Raw genomic sequence first — 27,947 nt, 5'->3', positions numbered from 1 at the left:
CGATGACTTGCTGGGAGTAAAACCGTCGCGGTCCGAACCTTGGACGGAATTGCATGAGCAGAGCGGTGGAAGGGTCATACGGTGTACGTGCGACGAATTTATATACCAGATTCCGCGCACCGTTCCCTCAGGATTCTGCCGATTAAACCGAGGGATCAACCCTCGGTCAGAGACAACAGCCGAGAGCTTTTAGTCTGGATCAAATACAACATGCAGCCGGCTCAGCCACCGGCTATCAAAAGCGAAACAATGACGCCGGCTGCCTCGAGAGTCGCATTCGGTATTCGTTGGTCGTTCATCCGAACTTCACGGATTTAATAACAACGTCCACCTCTCCCTACCTGAGTCTCGCACTCACTGAGATTAGTCCCGGAGTAATAAAGACGTCGCGGAGTGCGAAGCAAACGAAGAGCCGCGTGCTCGGCGAGGGTGGAAAACTCGGCGCGAGTCGCTTTTCCGAAAATATCTGCTCCCAACTCGATTTCAACGAAAGCAAGCTCCGACGATGTTTACTTGGAAATATCGAGCTTCGCACGCGACGTCTGAGGTGTCTGCTTCCAATTTTATATTCCAGGCCGGACAGTTTCGACACAATCCCTTTTCCCACCGGGCACGGAGAAGCTTCAACGACCCGGACCGCGGGATTTAGGGATTACTTAATACTCGACGGATCAGGGAGTCTCGAGACTTCTCCCGATTCCACGCGGAGTTCGACGATTATACTGTCGACAAATGGACTCTCGAATCGAGCGGATCTGCCGACGCGTTCGTTCCAGATGTTCGACACTCGAGAGACAATACGAGAAGGACACCGCTTCTGATCCTTGAATCGGAGTTAATTGCGTCAATTTCACAACGATATCCGAGTCGTGTCCCGAGGGACGAGGTGACCGACCGAGCCAAAGATCCGAGGACGGTAAAATGGCCGTGATTTATTCCGTTGTAACTTTGGCTCCAGCTGCAACGATACAATCAGCTTTTTCGCCCCACTTCGTTAGTCTAAAAACCAAGTTCTTCGCCCGGATTAAACAACTACAACGTGACTGAATGTAGTCTGCGTTATTTTCCCCGTTTCTCAAAGTTGGTATTCACTCCGACCTCTTTGAATAATTGCCGAGTAGCGAATTGGGTGCTTATTCTTACGGTGATAATTAAGCTGCGAGAACCGGGAATAGATAATTGCTGCAAGCTCTGGCACCCCGTGTTATTTGTTCTGGAACCAGTAACTCCGTTGTATGTGAATAGTGCTCCAAGTTTCGCACACGTTCCTATAACTCTTACAACTAAGTGCGTTGTTGCGGGTAAAGTGAGTCCGAACTGGAAGTCGGAACCCCGGTCAGCAACTGCTGGGTAAGGAAATGAAAGAACGAAAAGCAAACAGGAACGAACACTTCGCTTCGATTGTGGGTCATACGTATTTCAATCTGTTGCGCTTCGGGATCTTGAGGATAAACCACGCCTTGCGCTATCGGCCGAAGCTCTCGTTCTCGAAACGTCGAAATAATCCAATCGTTGATTTTCCTCGGACAGAGAGCTTTCGCGACACGAGCAGAGTCGTCGTGTTTAACATTAAAATTATACCAACAAAAACTCGAAGCGTTCGCCGATGATTAACGACTTGCTTGCAGAGAGCGGCTCGACAAATATCAATCACTCAACTCAATCAACGCGTATTTGGCCGGGGTCGTTTGATAAATTTTGAAGCGCTTAATCGATGCCGCATCGACTTCTCGCGTGCTTGGTTACGAAATTACGAGACCTGAAAGCGAGTTCCGCGATACCGTCGGAGGTTGAAAAAAAAAAAAAAAAGAAAAAAGCAAAATCTGGAAGTGCAGCCCACGCGCTAAAATTGCGGCTAGGATCTTCGAAGTTGTATGAAAGTTGAGAAGCTGACCCGGGATATACCTGGCTATATATCTTCTTTGACTTAATTCGCAAACTTGCCTGATATATATGCATAAACGCCGGGCCAGGCTCTGAATTTTTTAAAACTTTTCGACACAGCCGGAAGAAATCTGATTACAAAATAGCTGAGAAAAGTTCCGTCCTGCCGCGCCGCGTGCGTCTCTTCGTTGCCAATCTTAATTATCGTACAGTCAATATCACGCCTCTAGCACTGCGATATCAAAACGGCGAGGGTCGCTTTCGAAACGCGCGTAACTACGACGGAAGATAGTCATCATTTTTAGGAAAGGGAAAAATTACGTATTCCCTGTGAGAAACAGATTAAAAGCTCGTTAGAACTAAGCCTCATTTAAGCCGTTTCGTTTTTTCCACCTTTGTTCTTTTACCTGCAATGTTATTGCGATTCGTTACACACTCCAGTTCCCATTCTTTGTCATCTTTCTCTTATTATGTAAAATAACACTACCCGAAAGTGCTCCGTAAGGCGATATTTCACTTTAATTTCCATTATGTATTTTTATTTATTATTATTATTATTATTATTATTATTTGTTCTTTTTTTATGATCCATCTTTTTTCTTTCCTCTGCGCGCAAATACGACACTGGCTTGGTAATGTAAAGCAGTATAAGAACATAGCTTCCTACTCGAGGGATCGTCGAACTTGCGCAAGCCACTCCCTGCAGCTTATATTGCCCGTTAAGACGAGATAGGAGAATGACAACGAAAATTACTAATACACCGGACGTTGTATGCAATTCCCCTGTGACAAGGTATCCGTCAGCTTGTAGCTCTGCAGCTTTTTAAGATCCGTCGAAGGTATGCGGCATCGTGATATTATTCCAATTATAAATAATTTGAGGAAAACTTGGATTCAAATTCAGACTACTCGGGAACCTCTCCAATTTACCGTACCGGTATAAGCGGACGTACTTGAAATCACACAAAAAATTGTGCTGGAAGGGTATCGTAGAGTTTGGGAGTTGAAAATAAATAAATAAATAAGAGCGAATACTCGGGTAGTTCAATAAGCCGGAAAAATTACCTCCTTATTGCTGCTCTCGTGATGTGCGCTAAGAAAAGATTTCGAATTACGCCTCGGCGGTACGAAAACCTTATATTCACCGCACTCGAGAAAAAAAAAACGGGTTCTGCGAAGGGTTTACGAGACGTACAGCCATGGCTAAAATTTGGCAGAGCAAAAAACGCGACGAAAGAAGAGTTCGAAGATTGAAACTGACGAAACTGATCAAGTTGTGGCTAATTTAAGAAATACCTGCGTACCAGATCAAGAGCTTAAGTAGTACTCAATTCGAACTCTACCTTCTCATCTACAACGTTCAGAAAAATTGAACGACCGAAATAATTTTCAGCCACGTTTTACATTCGAGGCTGTTTTGACCCGACTGTACTAGAATCTACATCCCATACATTCACCCTAAGATGAAAATTTTCATATCAAGTTCAGCTGCGCTCTCGCGAGGAATGATATGAAACCGAGTAATTTGTTTTCTTCATACGTGAAACGTGAATTTCGATTTTTTTTTTCTCGGTCGTGAAAGGGGGTCGATAGACAAGAGGAAAAACTACATTTTCCATCAAAAATCGACACGTGGTTCGTTCGTCCATCGTTCTATCTTCGGGGTTGACTTTCCCCCCCCCCCCCCCCTCTCTCGCCCCGTATCTGCGCCCGTCTCCACCCCCACCCCCGACGGCAAAGCCGGTGTTCACGCTGTCGGCGGTGCCTCAGTGGCTGCTCTGGCACAGAGCCGCGCGGTACTCGAGCTTAAGGCTAGTCCACAATGTCGACCTCGTTTCGCGCGATATAGATTCCCGTATCTTAGAAATCTCAAGGGGACCGTTCGTACTTATGGTATTTCCGACAAAACCCCGAACACCCCGATCATGCTGGCAATAATTAAACCGTCTCAACACCCTTCGGCACGGTCGAGCTCTTCTCGCCGATATCAATTTGCAATTTTCCACAACTGTCGTTCGTTCGTTTAACTCCTACTCCGCCGAAGGTGAATAATTAGGAATTAAAAAAAGTACACGACTACTGAGCTCGTAGCTTGCTGAATAAAAAAAAAAAAAAAAAATAAATTCATTCAATCAGTTCCTTCTTTCATTCTCTACAATTAAACTCGACGTAATTCAATTTCGCGATGACAATTCGCCAGGTGTGTAACCTCCGGTAAACAATATCCGAATAATTTTTTATCAATATTTAACCAGCTTTCAATACCGGTACCACAGTAAATCTATATACGTACACACGCATCCGAAACGTGTACCTATAATACAACCGTATACGCGAATGGTACGATGTCGGCGAGCGAATCGTCGGAGCGTGGAACGCGAAAAGGAGAAGAGAAAATGCTCCGATCGTGATGTATAAGTTTGGAGATCGTTCAACCGTAAGTATAGATATGTTTGCGGAGCAGAGGCAGCGTACGCAGATTTCTAATCCTAAGCACGAGGCTCGAGGCTTTCAGCGATAAATTGATTTCTCCTTATGTCTGTAACTCGCTTCGTGCCTATTTTCCGAGCTTATACGTGTATCCGGTTTCCCTTTCGCAATCAGCCCGTATTAACTTCGGTTCAGCAGCCGCCCCCGTCCTCGGGGGTTGGTCGTGTGCCGCTTGTATGAACAAGCGTTCGGCGTTTGGGGTGGCTTTCAAATTAGAGTTAGAATCGTGCGGAGAAACGTGGCAAAAAGACTTCCCTCCTAATCTGACGGATAAAAGCTTTTGGGGTGAGTTTGACAAGATGATTCAGCGGTTTTCCCCCTCGCAGGTTCAAGGCAATTATCCTGATTACGTTGCAGACATTATTTGAAATTGTAATACTCTTCGTCCTGTTCACAACCGCGGAGTGAACTTCGCGGTGAGAATATTCGTGTGAATTTCATTATATTTCACACTTTGCGGAGTTGAGCGCAATTTAATAAGCCGTGACGAAGACGAAAGGATCTCTAGGCTTACCAGCCGTTTCGTTAGAGTGGAAAATTTTCACCCCTTCTTCTCCTGCGGGGGGGGGGGGGGGGGGCAAAGTTGCACCCTGTCTGTACGAATGACGCGTATTTCGGCTGGAGAGTTATTTCACGGATATCATTATTCAAACAGCCCGAGTGCCCGACGCCAGATTTATCCCTCGGATTGATGACGGCGAGTGATTAATCCGGTAAACTCGACCTCCTCGCCAGTTTTACCGGCATATCATACGCGTCGCGTGTCCCGCCTCAGTATTTCTCCAATGCCCCAATCTATTATGTAAAAGAAAATCTTGTTTTTCCATCGCGGCTTTCAAGATTTATCAAATTACCAGCTCTCGACCTTGCCTTTCTCATCTCGGCTCATTTTTAATCAACTTTTCTTGTTCAACCGGCTCAGATTACGGACACAATTGTGCTAACAATCTATTTGATCTCATTTTTGTTTTACAAGAGCCTCGTTTATCATAATCGAAATGACGGCGGTGTGGCTCAAATCGCACGGCTTAAAGCAGCGGTGAAAAGAAGGGAGGACATCGCGATACGCTCGAGTATTCAAACGGTTGTTTGTCGTATAAATAAACTTTCCACCACGTCACCTGACTGCGTAAGTGAAATATTTCGGGTAATATCCCATCCACCGAGGCTCGCGTAACAAAGTGAATCGAATTTCTTACAACCGAGATTAGATCTGAGCCAAGATTGCGAATGTCGTTCGTTCAGGGAAACTGTAACAGCAGGAAAATTCCGAGGGTGGAATAACCTCGTTTCGCGTACGAGGTGCAAGCCTAACAACGGTGCTCTAAATAATGGTTCAAGCTCCGAGGAGTGAGCAAACTCTCACGCGTATTCGACGTGCGAAAACTCTACTCTACACCGGGTCTTTTGTTCGCGGATTTCCGTGTCGTCGCAGCTGCAATTCGCCGCGAAAGTTGGTCGGTACTAATGAGAAAGGGTTCAATTTCGTTTTGACGAAGTACCCGCGAGTAGTTGAACGTGTTATTAGCGGTGACCTTTTCGCCCGTGATCCTCGTTAGTCGAACCCTCTCGTTTCCTTCTTGTACACCAGACTTCGCGCTGTTTTTCGGGAAGATCCCACAAGACTTGCGACGCCTGGAAGAAAAAGAAGCGTAAAGAGGATTCCCGGAATCGGCTTATCATTCCTCGCGAAATTTCGTTTCCTTGGGGAAACGGAGTTTCGGGAACCCTTTTATGCGTCTCGCTTGAATTTGCATTCCCAACCTCGTGTTACAGTCCAAAACCTCGACCGTATCCGTGACGCGACGACCGTATTCTTAAAACTCAACGATGACCGCGTACTTACAAATGAGATGGGCACCTGTTGATTCACTTTGCACAAGAGGCTCGAGATCCGTTCACAGGGGGTTAAAAATTTCCGGTAAAATCAACCGTGAGCTCCGCACTTTGCATCAGTCACTCACTCTTCTCACTATTTTCCCGATTTGAGTTGTTTTTTTCCATTACGTAAGCAAGCGTGTAACGCTTGAACGGACAAAAACGCGTGGTTCCATATATTGCGCTTCGTTTTTTTAAAAAAACTTTATCACCGCAATCGGATCTCTTTCTCTTTCTTCGTGCATGTACGTTTTGCCCGAATCGTAAGTCGACGATTCGCTGAAACAGACGTATACGCGCGGCAGTTTCTGGAAATGGGTTGAGTAACTCGGGTCCTGATCCTGCGGGACGAACGGAGGCCGGGTGAGCGTCGTTAATTAATATCTTCATAACCCCGCGGCTTAGTGACGATATTCTCCCCCCGCGGTTGTTCAGAAGGCAGAATAACAAGTTCGGCGAAACTCCGTGCCCCTTTCCGCAAAATGGAAACACTTGATTCCAGTTTCCTTAATCTGGCGTGATATCAAATTCCGTTCCACCCCGCGTTTAGCCGTCGTCAGGTTACGTCGCTAAGCGGTCTTGGCCGTAAAAGAAATCACGATTAGCCTCCGACACGATCCTCGAATCACCCGGGGAAATTATTATTCCTTGTATCGTTGCCGCATTACATACCTACGTGTATGTATGTATACCCGTGTCTGTGTATAAATATATGACATCCAAATAGGGCCGACAGATGGCCGTAGAAGTAAATTCCCCAGGGGCGGAAACCCTGCTCGTCGCACTTACCTCGTATATACCATAAATGTCCCCTCTTTTCCCCCGAGTATCGCTCCCCTAAATTTTTTCCCAGTTGGTATAATGACTAATGACGCAGGGTCGTGGATTTCCTAGTCCTTTATTTCACCATTTTCTTTTTCCTTCCCTCGCCGCTGCTAGTAATTTTCTACCGCGTACCGGCGAATCGTAATTCCCTCGGATATTTGCATTTTAACTTTAATTACTCCTCACTTGAGAAACGTGGAAACAATTAGTTCGCGAAACTTGATTTTTCTATATTTTTAATCGTCCAATTAAGAACCTGCCGACAAAATTTACAACTTTGACAAATTAACCTCCTTCTATTTTTCGTAATACCGAAGGTTGGTATTTTCATTTACATGGGGGTAAAAAAAAATAAAGAAAAAAAGAAAAAAGAAAAAAGAAAAAATCAAGATAAAGAAAAGGTCAGACCGTAATATCGAGGAGTGTAATGTAATCGCAAAATAAATTGAGAGATTAAAAATTATTTTCTTTTCATTGATATAACAGTAATAATAATAATCCTTCATTAACGTATGCAAACAGGGTATATATTATATGTATATAAGAAGTGTACAAGGTAAAACCTGCAGATGAAAGCGATACGGTATTATTATTTGAAAAGGATACACCAGCCTGGTAAAAAATTCATACCAGTTCAATCAAACCTTGAAATACGTTTGACGGATACACCGGGAACGTAAATCCTGAAGAAAAGAGAGAAGAAAAAGAGTCAATAGAGGTAAAAGAAGTCGGCGCAAGTAGGCAGGATCCGTTCGAGTGTCGGTGACTGAAGGGTGGAAGGAAGATAGCGTAAGGGGGAGGGGCGGGGAGGGGAGGTGAATTTTAATAAAAATACTTCTGAGGAATTCAGAAATCCTTGAATCAGGCGGTCTCGCGGTTCATCCAATACTTACATAAGCGTACAAGCGTTGAGCAAACACTCCACGGTGGCGCTGTTTGCTCGTTGATAATTGCAAGAAAACACCAGCGATCGAACAAATAGGCAGGTTTCCGGTTTATCAAATAATTCCCGAACCAATTGCAGTAACAGTTTTCACCCTTCGCGCCTCTCACGGATATCCTTCTTTCGCTCTTCCCTCCTTCTCGCTCTTTCTCTCTCTTCATCTTCCGCGATTTACATCCGACGCGAGTATTTTTATTCCAGAATCAGGGTAAATTATGCTGCCGTAGATCGTCATCGTCTGCGGCTCGGTGTTAAATTGCGCAAACGGATATTAAAAACGTGACGTCGTCTCGTAAGCGTAAAAAATCTCACGTCATTACGGTTCGGGTATGATGAAGAAAAATTTGACGTCGAGAGAAAAGCGGGAAAGTTTTTACTCCTGTCGGTTAGTTTATAGATAAGGGTAAAGAATTGATGACGTACCCGCGTAATGATCGTCCTTGCAAAGAATATCTCCTTTCAAATAGCGTATTAAATTCTATACACACTCCAGCTGCGACTATCTCAAGCTTGTTTTCGATACAAGTGTATCGGATGACGCGGCCGATGGAAAAAGCCGGGGAATTTGCGCAACGAGAATGCGATTATTCTCGTCTTGAATAAAATTGTTAGCCTCGAAACTTGCCCGGGACGGGAGATATAAAATGAGCAAAGTGACTCTCCGTAGTTAAGGATCTCGGGAAAAAAGCCCCCGGTGGAAATTTTTCTCCCAAGTATACATCTTCGATACATATTTATGCAAACTGGTTTATCATATCGATTCTACATTTACCAACCGAACCACCCCGGGGCCGACTTACAAACGACGAACACGTGCGATCCTCTGCCTCGATACCCTAGTTTTCCTGTCACACGGGACGCTGCATCGCATCGATGCGAATTTATCCAACGTTTCTGCAAGGATCCGTTATACCTCGTGGAGTCCCCGATCATCGCCGCTACTTCCATTTTTAGCGGTACTCCCACGTCTCGACCGATTCGAAAACACGCCTTCGTGAAGGATGAAGATCGCGAGTGAATCAAACACAATACAATCCCATACAAATCCATCTCACCGTCTCAGCGGAAACGTGAAAGGTTGTTGGGTCGGGGTTGAAGTTCCGAAAGTGCCCAATTCCGAATGATTTGGTGGTGAAACTTCAAGTAAGGAAATCAAACTTTGCAGAAACGACAAAGTTCCTAATGGGCGGAAACCCGACGGCTCAAGGTTTCGAAAATGAAAGTTATGAGAGAGCAAAGTAGCGAAATGTAAAATTCTGGCAGAGCAACATTGCGAAAAATTGTCAAAGTTTGACTTTTTTACTTTAACTTTCGCCAACTAAATATTCGGAATTTTTCGCTTTTGGAACATTTCCATTTCGGAATTTCAACCTCGTCCCAGGATCTCCACACTTCCAAAAGTTACGACGGCAACCAGTTCAACAGAAAAACGAGAAACGCTGAGAGCAGCATCGACAACCAATCCGTAATTACTTGAAATATAGCCGGATAGCCGAAAGTATGGAAGAGTAATAATTAGAAATTTGATAAGACCTGCCGAAATTGGTAGAATTTCATTCGGATCTAGTATTCTTCGTAGTTCCTGGAGAAATTTGAACCAGGAATTCGTTCAAGTCCGCGAAGTCCATCAAGTAACTTCTTCAATTACGTCCGGAAAACCGAATGAAAACGCCCTGAAAGAGGAAGACTGGAGTACAATTTCAACGCCTACTCCAGGTTTTCGGTTATTCTCTTATCAGAGTTTCGTCGTAAAGTTTTCGCGAGACATACGAGACTCCTTTCCCGGGTGGAATCCAAGTGTTCAGCAACATCCGAGGGGTTGCGTGGGTGTAACAATGACTCGACGCTGCTGTTCAGAGAAATTATTCAACCATCCGGATCATGCCTACATGGGGTTAATTGCAGCAGCTGGATGACGGGATCCAGTCGAGATAACGGGACGCGAATTCGTTTCTGTCCTAGAGAATTCGATTCCGAGTATGCGTGCAACGCGTCGCCTTTTTCATCCAGCACGTTCGATCGGGCACGAATATCATCTGTCTCCTCGCATACGTGATGGTTCCTCGAGTTCCGAGCGAAAGGAACGGAGGACGAATCGCGAATCGAAGAATTCAGCCGTTCCATGACGGATGAGCGGAATAATTCATCGAGTTACTTCGGGCGGAGACAAAAATCATCGATTTTCGCAAGCATGAGACGAATTCATACATGCGATTAAGTATCGTGTTCGTGTCTCGGTGATACGGAGTGTTAAACTTTCGACGACAGCGGAATCAGTTCGAAACGATTCGGGATGGGGTGACGAGTTTCCGGGATCATTACGCTGCTTGGACGACGAGATTTTCGGAAGACAGTAATACGATCATCTTGATAATTTGTAAACGAAGGAAAACCAGGGAGCCCGTAAGAGTAACGAAGCTTGGCTCGGCTTAAAGCTGTAACTAAGCAACATCGAGGTAATGATAATAATGCACAATTTATGATCGAATGATAAGTTTCGCGAAGAGCTTCCCCGCCACTGAAACTGAGCGAAAGTTTTCCGAAAGGCCGATGGTAGAAGGTGGAGTGAATTTTGTGTACACAGGGACTGACAGAATCTCGCACGTATAGTCGAAGTTAAACGGACAAGTTATAATTGGCTTTTGTATCGTAAGAAACTCGATTGCATAAAAGGGGGAAACTATTCGTGGGAAACCGTGCAGGATTCTTCGGACAAAGCCTAAATCAAACAGCACCTTCATTCCGCAAAGTCACAGGAACGAGGACGAGACCTGTCATACGCAGGATCGTTTTGGTTACGCCTTTCGAAGGAGAGACGAATTCACCTCCCGATCCACTATCAACGCCTTCCGTTCAGCCTCGCTGGTTTTCCCCATCCTTGAACACGGAGCCCCGCTGATACGAGGACAAATCGAGACGCACATCCGCTTGGCACATCGACGAGAGCAGGGGTGGGTTCATCCCTTTGCATGTTCACCGGTAGATTGTCCATAATCTGTAAATAGCACCCCGTGCTCCGAAGCCACACCTAATCTGGGGAAAGAGGGTTCGAACTTGGGAGCCGAGTAGTTTGCCGTCCGTAGACCCGAGTTACGGAATGAAATATGCACGGTCGAAGGACAGGTGCATTTATCCACGAACTGAACGGTTGCGTCGGGGTAGCCGAATGATTAGCTCCTAGTTTGTACTCGATCCTCGTCAGGAAACAACTAAACACGTTATCGGAGTCCTTGCTCGTAGAGATTCGACACAGTTTATAGTGGCGACTCAAACTCGTTTGAGGGTACGAATCGGGTCACGTTCGATGGTCCAAAGTGATTTCAAATGACTTTGAGCGATCCGGCTGGTTTCTCGTCTTCAATTTCCGAACTATCCTAAATCGCGTGTATTCCCTCCGGTGACCAGAGCTACTTTCGAACGTATCAACGCGCGTTGCCCGACGTTCGTAATCCCGGTCGGGGCCGTTTTCGCGTGAGAATGACCGCACCTGTGTCAACGGTAAACTGACAAGTAGTGTGGCTCGGAGGCGCGTATAGACGTCGCTTTGACACGGGTATTGTACGGTGGAGAAGCGTGGCATCGGTTCACCGATAAGGCCTCAGAGTTCCCATCGTCCTTTGCAATTCAGAATGGGCTAAGCATAGTACAATGGAATACGGCGGGTTGGTGATCTTGTCGGGCAGCCCTCGGTACCTTAAGAACAAACGCGGATTCTGTAGCGGGCTTTACGCCTCGCGACGCGATGCCGGGAAAACGCGTTGGAATTAGCTACGAATTTATGGCGGAAATAAAGCCGTTCGTCATCGAGACCCTAGAAGGACTGGCAACCCCTGCTCTTCGCAACAAATGGCACAACCAGCTGAGGGAGGTATTAACTGATTGAAATTTTGGAGGCTCGCCTAATAGTCGCTGCTCCATCCGTCGGTCCCTGAGATCTATGGGCTGGATGCCGTTTTCAGGGGGGGATGAGAGTGTATTCAAGGTAATTCGGAGCCGTTCGCCAGTCAGCCATCCGGAGCGAATGATCGTTAACCGAAAGCACTGCTAGACGGTGAAACGGTGAGACGGAGTTGCTTAAAAAAGTCTATCCGCAGTGTCGGGTTGAAACAAAGGTCACGGCAACGAGGCGAGGGCTGCGGAAGGGCAATCCGACTAATAGCTGCATTATGCTAAGGCCTCGCGGCCGAGAAACGAGGATCGCAGCCGGTGACTACAGCTGCCGGCGTGGTCGGCGTTGACTCCGATAAGAAAGAGAAAAATAAAAATAAACTTTTGCTAAACTCGCCCGACTACCGGCGGATTGTCGACGAATGCCGAGGGGGGGAAATAATAAATCTCTACTTTGGTGCCGCGTGCCTCGCAATCCCATCCAACCCGTTTCGCGCGTTTACGCTCCCGACGAACCTGAGACGCTAATTTGAACTTTTTTATTGGCACCCGAGTAATAAAATGATATCCGGGGTAATCTACTCCGTTTTACCGCGCCCCGATTCCCGGACCATTCTCTCCTCACGCTAGGCGGTTTCAAAAGCTCCGAAGAGATAATTTTAGGAGAAAAGCCCTTCTCTGTTAATACTTGTTGTTCTTCGTATTTTCTCGATACATGCCGCGATAGCATTCCGCGGCCGACAATGAGGGATATACTCGAGTTTCGTTTGTTTTGAAATATGGCCGTACAGGCGTACACCTTCTTTCTCCGGTGAACTCGACTCCCTCGGAGTCGTCGGCATGACGAAAAGGCAACTTGGCCTGTAGGGGTGGGCCGCGATGACGAATGGAACCCGGTGAACTTAGAGGGCTAAAAACTTGCCGCAACGCCAACCCCCGCGAGATTGTGATATTTGTTAGACGAACAGCCTCGGATCTGCGACGCTGCCTCATCGCCCGAAGGCCGCGATACCTTCCACCCCTCATCGATCTTCCCCAACCAAGGCCCAAGACGCGTGACACGAGCTACTCGTGCTCTTATCCGACAGGCCGAAATGGACATTGTTGTGAATCGTGAACGGCCGGCCATCGAACTTGGCAGTGCAACGGAAATCCCCGAAGGGGTTAATCGACGCATCGGGCAACTATGACGAGATGAAGTCGCTCCTCTTACTGCTCGGCTGCATCTGCCTCGGGGATGGCGGACGCCGTTCGAAATTCTCGTACGAGTGGGACGCGAACTACGAGCAGGTGTTCCTCGACTCGGGAACGACGATAAGCCCGGTGTTCCAGGCCGCGGAGAAGAGCCACCTAGAGAACCCCGAGACCCATCACCGCATCAGGCACGCCGACAGGAAGTTCAGGTCCTCCGAGGAGCCCCAAGTTCCCGCCACCATAAATTGGCCCGTCAAGAAGGAGGCCGTAGTCGAGGGCGACCTGGTCCTCGGGGGACTGATGATGGTCCACGAGAGGGAGGACTCTGTCACCTGCGGCCCCGTCATGCCCCAGGGCGGTGTCCAGGCCCTCGAGGCGATGCTCTACACCCTCGACTGGCTCAATTCCGGCGGCGGCATCCTTCCCGGCGTTAAGATCGGCGCACACATTCTCGACGACTGCGACAAGGACACGTACGGGCTCGAGATGGCCGTCGACTTCATCAAAGGTGAGTCGACTTTGTCAAGGGGAAGCGAGTCTCTTTCCTTTCGCTTCGTATTTAGATTTTATCGACCGTCCGACTACCGAGGATCCGATATTCCGGGGTTTTTGGGAGCAGGTATACGATTCACGGTGGAAAAGTGAGCTGTATAATCATATATTCCAACCAACGAAATTCCAACCAACGAAATTCCAACCAGTCTTTAGAATTTGAAAATTGTAATTCGGGATCCGAAAATTCGAAAAATAAGTGAACAACGGACACTGTACGAGCAAGTATTTTCAGGGTATCACTCGATGGGTGTCCAACAACCTCTCGAGATGTCCGACTTAAGATTAATACGCCAAATTTTTCAGAGCTTGCAAACACTTTGTTAAACCTTGCCAACGGGATAAAAGCGTATCTACGTCCGCGCCACCGCGTTCCCCGATGCAAAGTCTCGAAACGAATCTCCTCACTTTTCACCGGAAAAGCCTGAGACCTCCGAAGGGAACTTTGGTGGAATGCGTGGTTCTTATTCTCTTCCGGTAGTTTGATAAGTCGGAAGAGATTTCGTACGAGGAATTTCGTTGACAGTTTCGGGATTCGCGTATCCGGGGTTACCGGTGCTTCTACGCCGTGTAATAAATCGGCCCTGCGAACCACGAGGCCAATAAAACCGTGAAAGGTACGAGGTCTGTGTATGTATATGTATTTTCGGATAGGGAGAGTCGAGTGACGCAGCTGCTGCAGTCTTGAAGCGACGGGATTTCCTTCCTCGAAGTCTGTTATTATCGAGTCGCTTATTGGAAATAACTTTCCGTAACGACAACGGCTGATTAAATTTGTTCAAGAATTCTTATCGCAAATTTCCACTTTGTACGTGCCGGATCTTCACGCGATTCGCGTACAGATGCATTGCAGACTTTACACGTGATGAGGCATTCCACATTCGTGCATTATTCGCCATCCGGAATAAGTTTTCGCAGGATGAAAAAGTTTTCCCACAATTACCTTCAACTTTCGTCATTCTCGTGTTTCATCCGATTGTTTAAACACAGCTGGCACACTTACGTACGTGGATTGTTTTCGGGTAACATTATTCTCCAGGGTTAAGAACCGAATTAGAAACTAGCACGAGTCGCAAGATCGTGCAAAACAGTTTTCTCCGTCGGTAGGCACGAAAAACTTGATAATCTTGCGAGCTTTTTCCGGGAGCTTTATTTTTTAGGGTAGAAAGATTTGCCGGATCGTTGGTTCGGATGAATCGGGCTCTCGGCTCGCCGATCACGTTTAAATACGGTTCAATTTTTCCCGATCATTTCTCCTTCTTCTTTCTTCACTCCTCTTTTTCTCTCAATCAATTAGACCATCTCAAATTCAAGTTTCTAGCTAGAATAATGAACAGGCGGAGATTCCGCGGGAGGGCTTAAAGGCTTTCCGCGCAGGCTTTCGCCAAAGCGCTTCGCAAAGCTCTTGGAGCAATTAGATATGCAAAAATAAGACATTGCTGCAGTGGAGAGAATTCATTTACCGAGACGGAGGTTGGTTAGCCCTGACTTAAGAAGCCTTTGTTTACTGACTTTTTTTCTCAAATACAGACGAAGATGCCCTCAGGCATTTTAAAAGTTACACAGGCACAGCTGCCGGGATAGAAAAGATCGAAGGAAGCGCGCGGCAAATTGGCGCGAGGGACCGTCGTTTCGGACCGCAGTGTTAACGGTCACGTTTCATTTCCTGAAATGAAAACATACGTAAATATCTGGTATTCCTCACGTTTCTTCCCTGCTACGTTCCATTTATTTTTCGAAGGAAACACGCCGCGAGTGTAATATCACGACGCACGCCATACGGGCACGCGGATTGGGACATGAAATTTACATTGAACAACCGATGTGCCAGACATTTATCGCCGCAAATATACGCGGACCAGGGAAAAGGAAAACGACCGTATCGAAATAAAATTTGAATCCTCTCGCGATGTCCCGGCGGTAGATAGGAAGGTACAAAAACGGACGCTTTGGCAGACGTCCTGGGCTTACGACAAGATCGAGGGGAAAATCCATATTTTCTTAATTTTACAATGGTTTTATACGAGTGTGTTTCGTTTTTTTTTTTTTACGGTTTAGTGAATTTTGGCAAATTCCAAAAGCGCGAAATGGCAGCTTTTCCTCGGCGTGGAACCAACCGCAACCAATTTTTGTATCGCGTATAATCTGGGTTCTTCTTAGAACGGCAATAACATAACGATAACCGGCACGACGATGGGAGAAATTGAAACAGCCTAGCAGGTATCCGGTTTATTGGATTTCCTTCCTCTCTCCGATACCTCCGACGAACGTGTAAACGCGAAGTCTTTTCCCACCTCGGAACAACTTCACCCTCTTCTCGTATGAATTTCGCATCGTACGTGCCTCGGAGTTGCATGCCCGGCTAATTTGACGTCGAGTAATCAATGTCTCGTTGTACGTTCCGTAACAGCAGGAATTTGATTAACAATTAACCCCCGGTCACGCGTTGAGCTCAACCGTAAATTTCACCGTTCGTTTCAATTAGCAGGTATCTTGGCCCTCGGACGAAATGATTTTCACCGCAGATATTAAATTTCGCCCACAGTCGGATGCTTCGCCCTCCCGCCGCGCGCCAAATTTACAACTCGGAAGTAATCCCACCCCAGTAATCGCGGGCCGTTGGTTTTAACCGGTAGTCTCGTCTTTGACGCGTCGCAGCAAAGAGCCGGCAAGAGTAGTGATTTATCGACTCTTCGATACTTGTCGCCGATGCAAAGTGGCCTTCGAGTTAACGTACAGCGGTGAAGTTTCCATAAAGCCAAACGATTTATTGCGCTTGAAATGGTGGAGCGAAACCTATCACGCGATATCGCGCTTAGAACATGTGCAAATATTGCCTACACGAAATAGTTCAATAAACCTTTGCCTGCGGACGTTAGACTATCAGGTACGAGATCGTATTGGTTCTACCTAACGGGTTACGCGAACTGGGAAGGATCAACTTGGACGCCTGGAAGTCACAAGGTGGGCTGCTTGTTGCTTGAATTTACAAGCGAGGTACCAGCTAAGCGAAAGGTCCGGCTATTCGAGAAATTACTTTGAAAGAATTCACTTTTACGGGCGAGTCCTAAAATGGGCTTTGCACGCTTACGTTTCTTAACCCTTACACTGCACGCCGGGGTCAAAATCTAATAAAAATCTAATAATCTCTGATTTGATCCAAGAAAAACAATGAAATATTGTGAAAATCATAAGTTGATTCTTTTTCCAAAAATTCAACTTCACTTACTCAAATAAATACCTCTTTTCGTCACGCATATTTTTAAAATTACCCGTTCAATTTTGCAGCCTGAAATATCGAAAATTCGGGTTAGATTGAGCAACTAATGTCAGAGTTGCACTCGAATTGGGAACATTGTACAAAGGCTCAAGTGTACCAAAGTTAGTTTCGCGTTACGTGCGTCCGTTTATTTTCGATCAGTGATGAGCCGGCTTTGCAAACGTTTAAATTGGCACGAGAGGCAACCCTTGACGCGAGAGGGTCGCGAAGCACCGGGAATTAAACGAACGCGAGCACAACACTCGAGTTGAGCGCAATTTTAATCCGAACTAGGAACGGTAATCGGAGTCGGAAGGGGTTTAATTCCCTCGACAAGCCGGGCAAGTTCACCGACGTCCGAGCCGAGTTTTTTAAAGGACAACGCATCCCCGTCTCGCGGGGTAACAGATTTCCCGTCTGGCCCGAGGTACCCGGGGATCGTAAAGATAACGACACGGCGAACGACGTCTCCAGAGACTGGAAGGGAACGAGGAAACCAGCCGGAGGACTGGCACGATCTGCACTTTCCGGAAAGAGTCTTCTGCCCTGGAAACGGTGGCTGACGATGAGTATTATTGCACCTGTGGGCAGACGCGTCGTCGCATCCTCCGATCCTTGCTCGATCAACGGTGATCAAGTTAGACACGTATGAAGGATCGACGGTGAATATGCCGAATATGGTGGTCAACTGTGGCGAAAGAAACGGGTTAATTTTTTTTTTCTTTCTTTATTCTCTATTTTTTCAATCAACGAGATGCTGCTTGACTTGACGAAAAAGTGATCGGTACAATCATTCGTGTTACGAAGTGAAATCACGCTTTTTGGAATTGAGGCAACGTTTCTTTCGCCATATTTAGAGAATTCTAAATTTGTTTTAGCCAGCCTGGGTACATAAAAGATTGGACGCATAGATCTGTACGAATCGGAAGAACGATTCGAATACTCGGTCATCGTGATATTTAGCGGCGAAATCGCGTGATCGTTTCATTTCAAATGAAAACGTTCGTTTCTTGAATACATTGTTCGATTCGCTGTGAAAAGTTTTGTATCTGGGATCGAGATACGGAAGTTCGCGGATGGATGGAGAGGGTATGAAGGTGAAAAGGTGGAAGGTAGAGAGTGGAAGATAAAAGGTGAAGGATTGGTGGTCCGCATCTAGGGTATGAATCGTATAGGGGTTGCAAAAAATAACTCAAAGATCGGGCACAAAAAAGCGCCTCGTTCAGATTTATGCCGGTCTAAAAGGACCGTGATTTTTAATCCGATGAATTGACACGGTCCCTTGGCTATTTTTTCCCACTTTCATGGAGTCCATTGACGTCAGCTTTTGCAGGATAAATTAACGTAAAATAAAAAAACGTGATTCTCATAGAACAAACGTCTTTACGTTCAAATTCTTGTACGGCTAAGCGAAATTTTTGCTACCCATTTTCTCGTTGATTCGTCCAAAACTTGATATATTTACAAATGCATGCAGATGCGATTTAATTATACGCGTAAAAGATATTGCGGTTGGAAGAAAGTTGATAATTTTGCAACATTTTTCAGATATATACATATTCAACATTATCCCCGACTTTACTTCCAACTTGAACTTTCGCCGACATATTTCCTCCTCCTCCGCAATTTTCTTAACGCTGTAATAAATCTTGGTGAATCTTCAGCGGTTGCTGTAAACAAGAAAATCGCTTTGCGTGCATCGATTCCGCTGAAGAAAATAGTAAAGTGATAACACAATGGGAATTCAATAAGCACGCGCATCGCGTGTTTAGCATGTGGTCAGAACCGTTTAAGTTTATTGAAATATGAAGGCTAACGTACATTACACGTAGACATACGCATACGAGAAGAGCCATGAAATTTATACGAGGAATTTATTTCTCCTTGGTGGTAGACGCCTACGTATTTTCCATATGCTTCCAGGGCGATGCCTGTAATACAGACTCGGGATTCTTTCGCAGCCTGTAATGGCACTTGAGCGACGTTCAATCTTCTGTATATGACGTGGAGAGAAATTTCATTCATAAAATTTTTATGGAACTACGAACGGACGTAAGTTAATATAATTGATACCTCGCGTTTCACGGAAGATTGCTGGCACGGTGAACCAGATCGATGGGTGAAAAGATCGCGAAATAATATTCGTAATGGAAATTGAAATTCGCACCTGTGTGCCTAAAAAATCGGCATACGTCATACGGTGTCTGTCTCGAAGACATGCGTTACAAAAAAATAATCGAACACGACTCGATTAAATCCGTAAAAATTGAACGATCAATCGATGGTTTCATATTTTTTTGAAACCGCGCATTAAAGGTCGAAATTTCATAAATTTTAGGACATAGTCTTGATACTGAAAAGGTTTTTTTTATAATTTATAGCTTGGTTCAAAATGTTTTTCAACTTCAGGTGAAAATATTCACTCATCTTTCACTTGTTACATCAAACAAGTACTCGGTAAGTAAGACAATGATAATAATTGATACATTGTGTAAACAACAATGAACGATTGTGAGGAAAAAGAATCGAGACGGTCGATTAATCGATTATACTCGATAAGTCGTGAAAGAATAATTGAGGCGATCAAAAATCAATTATACTCGGCCATTCTTACATCGTATCGCACTAAAGAAATGACTTAGAATTTTCACCTCATGTTACAGACGAGACGAAATTTATCGGCGCTGCCTTTTTCCACAATTTTCATTCCTTCGGAATCAGCCGCGTTCCGGAAGACGCATCGCCGCGATCGCGTTATACGTAATTCGCACATCCCATCAGCAAGGCAAGCCGCCGGGGATTCTATCGCGGTATTCATATCTGGCATCCACAGCTATCGAGATCCATAAATGTTTGAGAATTATCGTTGAACAATGCGGCAGCTCCGATACCTCGCGTGTTTTATTACCGGCATAACGAGGCCGCACTCGATTTTTATTGGCCGTCGTTAAATTATAGAGATGGAACAAAAGTACGGAGTGTACGGAACTTCGATAAATCGAACCGTCGAAAATATATTCCATCACCATTTTATTCTCTCTCGCTGTTTACTATTTTATTTCATTCTGATTTAGAGCTCGATTTAATCACGCCGCGGTAATAAGGTTCCGAACAAAATGATAACTTTGAAACAGTTTATTAGCTTATCGACCGTCGCTCATCGAAAACGGGGTTCCTGATTCTTTTGAAAAGTATTCTCCAGGCAGGATGATTTGTGATCGAAACTTTCATATTTTATGGTAAAGAAAAATCGTCGTTGTCTGCGAAAGAAAATAACTTTCTCTTCTTTCGTACTTCATTTTCGGTTAAAAATCAAAGTGAAAGCACAGTTCTCCTGTTTTCACGAGGAAAGATCGGACGTCGAATAAACTTCAAGCAAGCTTCGCTCCCAAGGTATCATAAGAAAAAAAGGAAAAGGAAAAAAGAAACCTGGAAAGCAAAATTTGTGCCAAGCTTCATCGCGGCGCTGCTCGACACCAGAGAACGTCGTTAAAACTTGACCCGTAATTTTTTTGAAGCTACACGTCTTGCGGTTCCATCAGAGGAGTGGAAACGGCGCCGAGTTAAAAGTCGCGATTTTCGTCGAGAGCGGGGAAGAAAAATGCGGTGAAATTCTCGCCTCGTCGCGTCCCGTCGCTTGTTTAAAACGAAATCAGAATAAAAATTACGAGTCCGTACCCAAGCATCAAGGCTCGGAGTACCGACTGCAGAGATTCGTTCTCCGTGTTTCTAGCACTCCGAGACTTGCGGTGCCCTTTGAATTTTTACTCTCTTTCCCGCAAGCTCACGCAACCAAGGCGCAATGAAAAAGAGTAGTTGAAAAAAGGAAAAGAAAAATACCCGCGTGCTTTGAAATTTGACGAAGTGGAACGTAAATAAAAATTAATATTCGAAAGCGTGACCCTTGCTGATATATTATGTATTCCGAATGCTGCAGCGGTGTCCATTAATTAAGCTCACGGGGCGTTGACGTTCCTCGTAGAGAGCGGAGCGGCAAAACGAAGAAAATTGAGCCGTACGTGGCGAACGCGGAGGACGAGAATTCCGCGCTTGCGAAGCTTTCCGCACGCGGACGTAACTTTCTGGACACGGTAGCTGCACAGTGCATTTAGAAAGAGCTTGGCAAGGCATTGTCAACTCGAAACAATATGATAGCTTCCCATTGTTCCGGACCCCGCTTAATTATAGTTACGCTGTTTTACGTCCCCTCGTACCTTTGTCAAATGACGCAGAGTGGCGCAATTTACCCGGTTCGTCAAGCGGTCAGAGTCCCTTGTTCGTTTTGTGGATATTGCTCAGGACCCGGAAGCTTTAATTTTAAATTCCCGCCTGGTTCAGTCGAAAAAAATGTTAGAAAGTACGCAAGCTGATACGCAGCATTGATGATTGAATTCAGCTTTCATAAGTTTCATCAGAATAGTATTACGTGATTTGGTACGGAGAAGAATCAAAAACCATGAATTATGATCGAAATGATTGAGTAATTAAAAGGGCTAAGCCGACTTACGCTATCCGACAAAATTTCTCGATCCGTTTAGCCCTTTAAAAATGTTTTCATTATTCCGTACAACAACGCCAACGTAGTAAAATATGAACAGTAATTATTGGCGTATAAAACTGACCGCCGCTGTTAATCTCGGACTTACAAAGAGCTAAATGGACATGTCTGTGTGTAAAATCCCCGTGTGTAAACCGAATTACATCTGCGGACAAAATCCACACACCCGGTCGGGTTAAACCAACTCCGGTCCAATCCCAGATTCCCAATTTAGACCGGGTGAAGGGTATAAAAAAATGTTCGCCCAGCGAAAATCTATCGAATGATTGCCTTTCGTTCGTGACCCCGACGAGGATGGAGAAAAATTGTGACTCGCAGAACCAGAATCTGCACATCCGGAGCCGGGCAATTTTTTTGTTCGGTACATTTATTATCCTTTATTTTTCGTTCGTCAATTTTGTCACTTTCCCGAGAAAGAATTTTCCCCCAAATCTCACCCTGCTGTTCCTGATCTAGCAATCATCGGAGGGGGAGGGGGGGGGGGGGGGAGGGGGATTAATAGGTTCGAGGATTCGCAGCGATTTCGGGTTCCAGTCTGTCCATTTATTCCTATCGGTCTGTATATCGCTGCGCCGTTTTCAGAATCGAACGAGCTTCAAGAGTTACTGCTAATGGCTACTGAATATGCAAGCGAATCGCGCCGCCCTTCGCTGGCACTCCACTCTAAAACTCGGACGCAAGTAAATCAGCCCCGGTTTCTCCCGTCCGAAATTCCCCGGTCTTTCTACGCCACATGGACAGCGTTTTAAACGTGAGTAAAGCCTCGGAGAAATTCGGGCATGAGAAACTGAATCCCAACAAGGATAACCAGAAATGGAAGAAAATACAAACGAATCGAGCAAAAGCTCGTTCCTCTCCTTTCCGATCACGCGCTGATGGACGCTTTCGAGTAATTCATCACTTCATTTCTAGGAGTTTTTTTCTTAGAAACTGAAAGCACTTGGAGCAATTTTAGTTTGCGGACTTTACTGTTTCCATTTTTTATCGTTCGCTAGTTATGTGCGCCTTGCCGCTATTCTGTTAATAATTACAATAAAAAAAAAAACTCTAAAATGTTCTTGAAACTACAAATAATGAAGCCCTCAAACCGAAATTGCTCCAAGTGTTTCCATTTTGTTTGAAAAAAAAAAAAAAAAACTACTCCTAAGAACAGGGATGCTTTTAGACCGTCCAAGTTGTATCCCCCCTTCCTTAATAGCCGCGGCTTGCGGCACGCTGTCAAAACTTTCCGAAACGCTCTGCAAACTCACAAGGGAAAGGCTAGAAGGGGCGAGAGGAAAAGTGCGGCCGGGACGAGCTTGACTTTGGGAGTGTGGATTTGGTCAAGTCTTTGGAGAGTTTGGGAATTGCGGATCTCGAACTCCGGTATCATTCACCCGATGGAAGGGAGGGTCCGCGCTGCTGCAGCCTCTTGTAAACCGAGTGAGCCAACTTCATCGCGGACGGAGATGAATTACTCCAAGTTTGATAGTTACGGAATTCCTCCAAGTCCAGGGATCTTATTTCCGATCGATCCGCCCTGCAGCTTTCGTCGTTGCAACCCGATTTCAACTTTCCGCGGGATATCGGGTTTCGCTTTATCGCTGCAGCTGCAGCCTAACTTCGGCGGTTATCGACTTGACACGAAGTTTTGACGTGTGTCCTCCAGTCACGAAATAAGTCTCAAACAAATCATATCCGCGAAACAAAATAGTCTTATCATTCACACGGAGGTTTGAAGATTTTCCTTTTTCCTGCGGGAGAAATCTAAATGGATGTAGATTTTTTGGAGTTGTACATGGAAAAGCAAGTAATGTAAAGCTCGGAAAAAAAGCTGTGATAATATGACCCTGTTTGTAAAATGGATGCAACGATGTTGAAAACGTAGATAAAACGCCGTTTGTTACGCGGTTTAAAAACCGCTGGCAAACCCATTCGTGATACGAACCAAAAGCACAACGATGATTGTTTCAAGACCGTCAATGTACAATGTGTAGAATTGCACAGGAAATGATTTCACAATTTCGATAAGCTTTACATCCACACCGTTTCGAATTCCAGCCTGTTTTATACAACGCGTAATTTTTATCGCATACCATGATCCAACGGGCGTGAGAAAAGGGATATTAATTCAATCTCGTCACAGCCGGCCACCTGTGGTCTTTTCCGGGTAAAGCGCAGCCGGCTTGCAGCTTTTGCACCCGGCAGGGGATGGTTTTATTAAAATAATTTCCTGTCACGATCATCTCACGCGGTCAAATTCCTCCCTCGCTTTATTATTTACCAGCTCCTGGCTAATTTTGACGAGCGTTTTTTCGCCCCCCGCAGTTGGGCCTCTCCGCTCGACAAATTCGCCCGGAATTCCATCCCTGAGAGCTTTTCTTCTTCGCAATCGACCCTCCGCTCTCAATTCATCCCAATAGGACTTCGGGTCTTCCAAAGATCTCCCCGTAAAGAGATCCCAGGTAAATTCCTCTTCTTATTCTCATCCCTCGGAGGGATTTCGAAAATTGAGCCACCTCCGCCACGCGGCTTGTTCTCGGGGAGACAAAAGTGAAAAAAAAAAACCTCGCTTTTTGGTAATTGTACGTAAAACTCAATCGGGTTCACCCTGCTCGGAAGAAGCGGGGCTTTTCGTCCAGTGGGAATCCCACCCGGCATGCAACGGAAGATGGATCAGCAGTTTTCCGGTAGCTCGCTGATGCGATGGTGGATTACAATCCACGAGGAAGTTTGAGCCTCGGATTCCAGGCCCGGAGGAAAGTTCGCGAACTCCGCGCCCCGGGTGGTCTTCAATAGTTCGCTCCTTTTTAGGGGCGGAAATCGAAAGTTGAAACGCAAAAACTTTCCAATCGCTGGAGACGCCGGGTCGGCAAGAAAATAGAAAGATTTTCACACCCTCGCGTTGTGAATTTTACCAGTTTCGAGAACATTTCATTTTCGCTTTCGATGAAATGACGGAAAGCGTTTCATGCCTTCAAGAATCCAGCATCACCTGTTCGGAAATATGATTTTCACAGCTTCCTCTGAAGGTTGTCCGTTCAACTTAGTTTATATTCATGCACAGTGTACATTCAGCCTTCTATGTGCACGATTTTCTCATCCCCCCCACCCCTCACTCTCTGTCTCTCTCTCTCTCTCTCGCTCTCAGTAGAGATAAGGCAGCTATTATGAGGCATACTAAACGGCGAGAATACTTGCAGCCTGGTTACACACGTACACCTGTTTGCTCAGAATTGAAATACATGAGGTGATTGTGAAGCAGGTCAGCAATTTCAGATTTTAGAAACCTTGCGAACAACCCCTGAATGACATCAGATTTGAGCCAAGATTTCCAGTCTGAATTTTCATGTGGTAAATTCTTTAAACAAATAATTAATACGAGAGATGAACAATGTTCCTCGTATATCGAGAAATCAGAAATTCCATACATTCAACATAGGCAAAAGTATTTTTCATTCGTAAATTTTTATTCATTGCTTCTCAGTTGGAAAGATTATTTATTTTCTTTCTGAATGGAATGTGAATAAGATTTTTTTTTAAATGTGAATCGCACGCGAACTACCAAAAAAAAAACAAACAATGTGTATAAACGTTGAATATCGATTTCACGTAAAATTATGCGGACGTTGAATGGATTCGAAAAAAATTCGTATGTTTGCATAATGATGGCGGTAGGTTTTTTGTCGAAAAGCTCGTTTATCACGCGAGTGGGATCGAATCGCCCTTGAGAAATGTCGAATTGAGAAGCGTTACGCTCCCATACTAGAATCATTATTATCAATTTTCACCAAGACGCATTTGTCTTGCGAACAAGAATTGGTTTAGCATCAGGCAACCAGGTTTAGTCACACCAACTTGATTCGCATTTCTCACGTTCCCCAGACTCCAGAGTTTCTGCACAGGAGAGAGAAACATTTATCTCCATGTTTCTTCAACTTTCCTGGATTCCCGCAAATATGAGAATCCTTGTTTACGACAATTAAGCAAATGTCACGTGACTACTTTGAAACAACCGATTCCCTGGGCAGACGAATATTCACGCGGGACGCAGTCGATTGCCTACGTGAACGTATCACCATGTTTTCACGGCCCGAGGCACCGAGATCCTGGTCACATAGCGAACCGGGCAAATCCAGGCCATTGTTAGTCAAACTACGTGACGCGTGTACGCGAGCAGCTTGCGCTGTGTGTAAATTGGTTTTTCCCTTATTATACGCTAAGGGTAAGAGGAGACAAGTCCGGGTTGCGGTCCGATTCCACCCTGCAAGGATAATGACACGGAGCGAACTATTGACACGTTTCTTCGGGAAGCTATAATTCAACCCTCCGTTCGTTATTCACGGAAGCGGAGAAAAATATGCGAAAATCATTGCCGTGCTCCGTCTATGAATCGCATAGACGAAATTCCCCTGTATCGTTATCGACAAGTCAAGTCGAATTTGTAACTTTGTTACGAAACTTGTAACTGTGCCAAAGAAAGTCGAACTGCAAGCTCAGTTTATAACGAATCGAGGTATCGAAATGAAAATGTGAATTCTTCGTAATTAATTAATTACCTTTACGAATCGATCTTAATTATGCATTTTCTATGTCACTATTAATCGTATACCGAATTATTAACCCTGTTGCAAATTTTACGAAACGAACGGGCTCGTCGCCAGGGTGAATCGAAATTCAAATGAACTTGTTCCAATTTATACTGCAAGTAAATTTCATGCATCGATATACAAGAGAATCGTACGTGTAAGGTAACGGGGAAAAAACTACAAAGAGATGAAATTGTCCCTGCGGTTACGCGTAGATGACAGGCGTGAGATAAAATTCGATTGTCTGGCGTATCTGAAATAGTTGAGAAACTGCGGAAAATACATCGATGCATGTGACTTTTCAATGCATCGCTTATTATACATATACATAGATACAGGTACATGAGACGCGTGTAAAGAATCGAATCGAAGGATAAAGGCGAGCTGCATAAAGGACGAAGGACATTGACTTGTAAATTTCGAATGAAAACTCGAGCCATCGAGGGGCGAACGACAGTTTGCGTTGTGTTTTACGATGGGCTTTGAGTGTTTGAGCTGCCTCAAGTGAGCTTTGAGTGCTTCGCGCGCTTGACATGCATAGGCTGCTTTTGCACAGGTGGGCTGCTAGACGTCCTCGACTGATCCGCCCTGTTAACCTGATACTGCGGAACTCGAGAACCCGAACCACCATTCCGTTCTTCCGGAACTCCATGCTCTTGGAAAGTGAGCAAACGAAATGGGCGAGGGAAAAGTGCCGTGAAACCGTGTTAAAGGTCCATTGTTTTACCTCTGGAAACGAGAAGTATCGACTTGACCCGATGACGAGACGCTGGGCGAAAAAATACGCGAGGTTGATCTTCCCGTCCATAAATAAGGCTTGATAAAGTTACCGCAAAGGGTTTTACGCTTTTCATGGTGAACGAGTTTGTTACGGTTCATACAAATTAATACCGAATACCAACTGACGTCCGGCAACAAAGCGCGGCATTGCCGAACAGATCTGCGTAGATTAGATGATTGAATCTGCCTAACAAGGAAATTGCCTGCGCGGTGATGAACGACGTTTGTCGTTTGGCGTAGCAGGGATTACTCGAACCAACCGCAACTTTGGCGAAGAGCAGCTTCCGCGTCCTCGGCCAGGAAATTACAACAATGAAATTGGAGTAATTCCTATGTTCACAACTCGACGGTGAAGCAGATTAAAGCATTCACTTTTGCCCGTGCAATTTGGTGAGATTTTGGAAAATTTATTCGTTTAGCTCGGCGTGCACTTTGATGGTCAGCCTCGTTATGGCTTCGCGCAAGAGTTTCCAATCAGGCTGTGAAGCCGACAAACAATACCAGGACCGTAAAATGAACACGGGAAGCTGAAAGTCACGGTTCATCCCCGTTAGAATGGTCGTAACGGTCGAGGACGGGGGTTGAAATCAGCTTTGGGTCTTCCAACGATTGCTTCTTCCACATCGTTGCGACAACCTCGAGCATTGTCAGCTGCATTCCGAGACGGTATTGATCAGCGTCGGTGTTTTTCCCTCTTTGAGGAAAGTCCGTCGAGTCGGACCGACGCGATCCGAGGCACGTATAAACCGCAGCTGCATGCGGATAAGGGTGGAAAAAAAAGGAAACATTATTAATACGTGTTCGCCGTTTCCATTATCGCTCTGGCACTGCAGTCGCCGAGAGCCACAGCGGCGTAGTTACAATAAGACGGAGTAATTTGTCATTGCCATTAGCGGAAATAACGTAGTATACACGAGGCGTTGGGTGCCTGTCGGGTATTCCTGTTCTGCCGAGTATGATGTAGTGTAATCTTAGTAAGCCATCTCCGCGCCGAGGCAAATTGGCAAACACTGCATTGTTGGGAAGGGGGCAATCGCACGCAGCGAAGCCGCCATCATCATTATCGTCATCAGGGGACATCCGTAAGTGTGCGGAAGAAAAACACCATCAAGATTCAGCGCGAAAACG

At 45.5% G+C, this 27,947-nt stretch overlaps 1 protein-coding gene across 1 annotated transcript in view; it reads left to right on the top strand.

The window, feature by feature from the left end:
• The first annotated feature begins 3,674 nt into the window (after positions 1-3,674).
• LOC124176384 (metabotropic glutamate receptor 2-like) overlaps positions 3,675-27,947 on the top strand; it is an 81,475-nt gene continuing 57,202 nt past the window's right edge. Inside the window, exons 1-2 of the mRNA XM_046557608.1 lie at positions 3,675-4,321; positions 12,997-13,610. Of these exons, the coding sequence (XP_046413564.1) occupies positions 13,103-13,610 (508 nt within the window). The 5' untranslated portion in view covers positions 3,675-4,321; positions 12,997-13,102. The remainder of the gene's footprint in view (positions 4,322-12,996; positions 13,611-27,947) is intronic.

This window comes from Neodiprion fabricii, chromosome 2 (assembly GCF_021155785.1).
Source record: "Neodiprion fabricii isolate iyNeoFabr1 chromosome 2, iyNeoFabr1.1, whole genome shotgun sequence".
In the NCBI taxonomy this organism is placed as follows: domain Eukaryota; kingdom Metazoa; phylum Arthropoda; class Insecta; order Hymenoptera; family Diprionidae; genus Neodiprion; species Neodiprion fabricii.
Note: the sequence above shows the minus strand (reverse complement) of the source record. Positions and strands in the feature narration are given on the sequence as shown.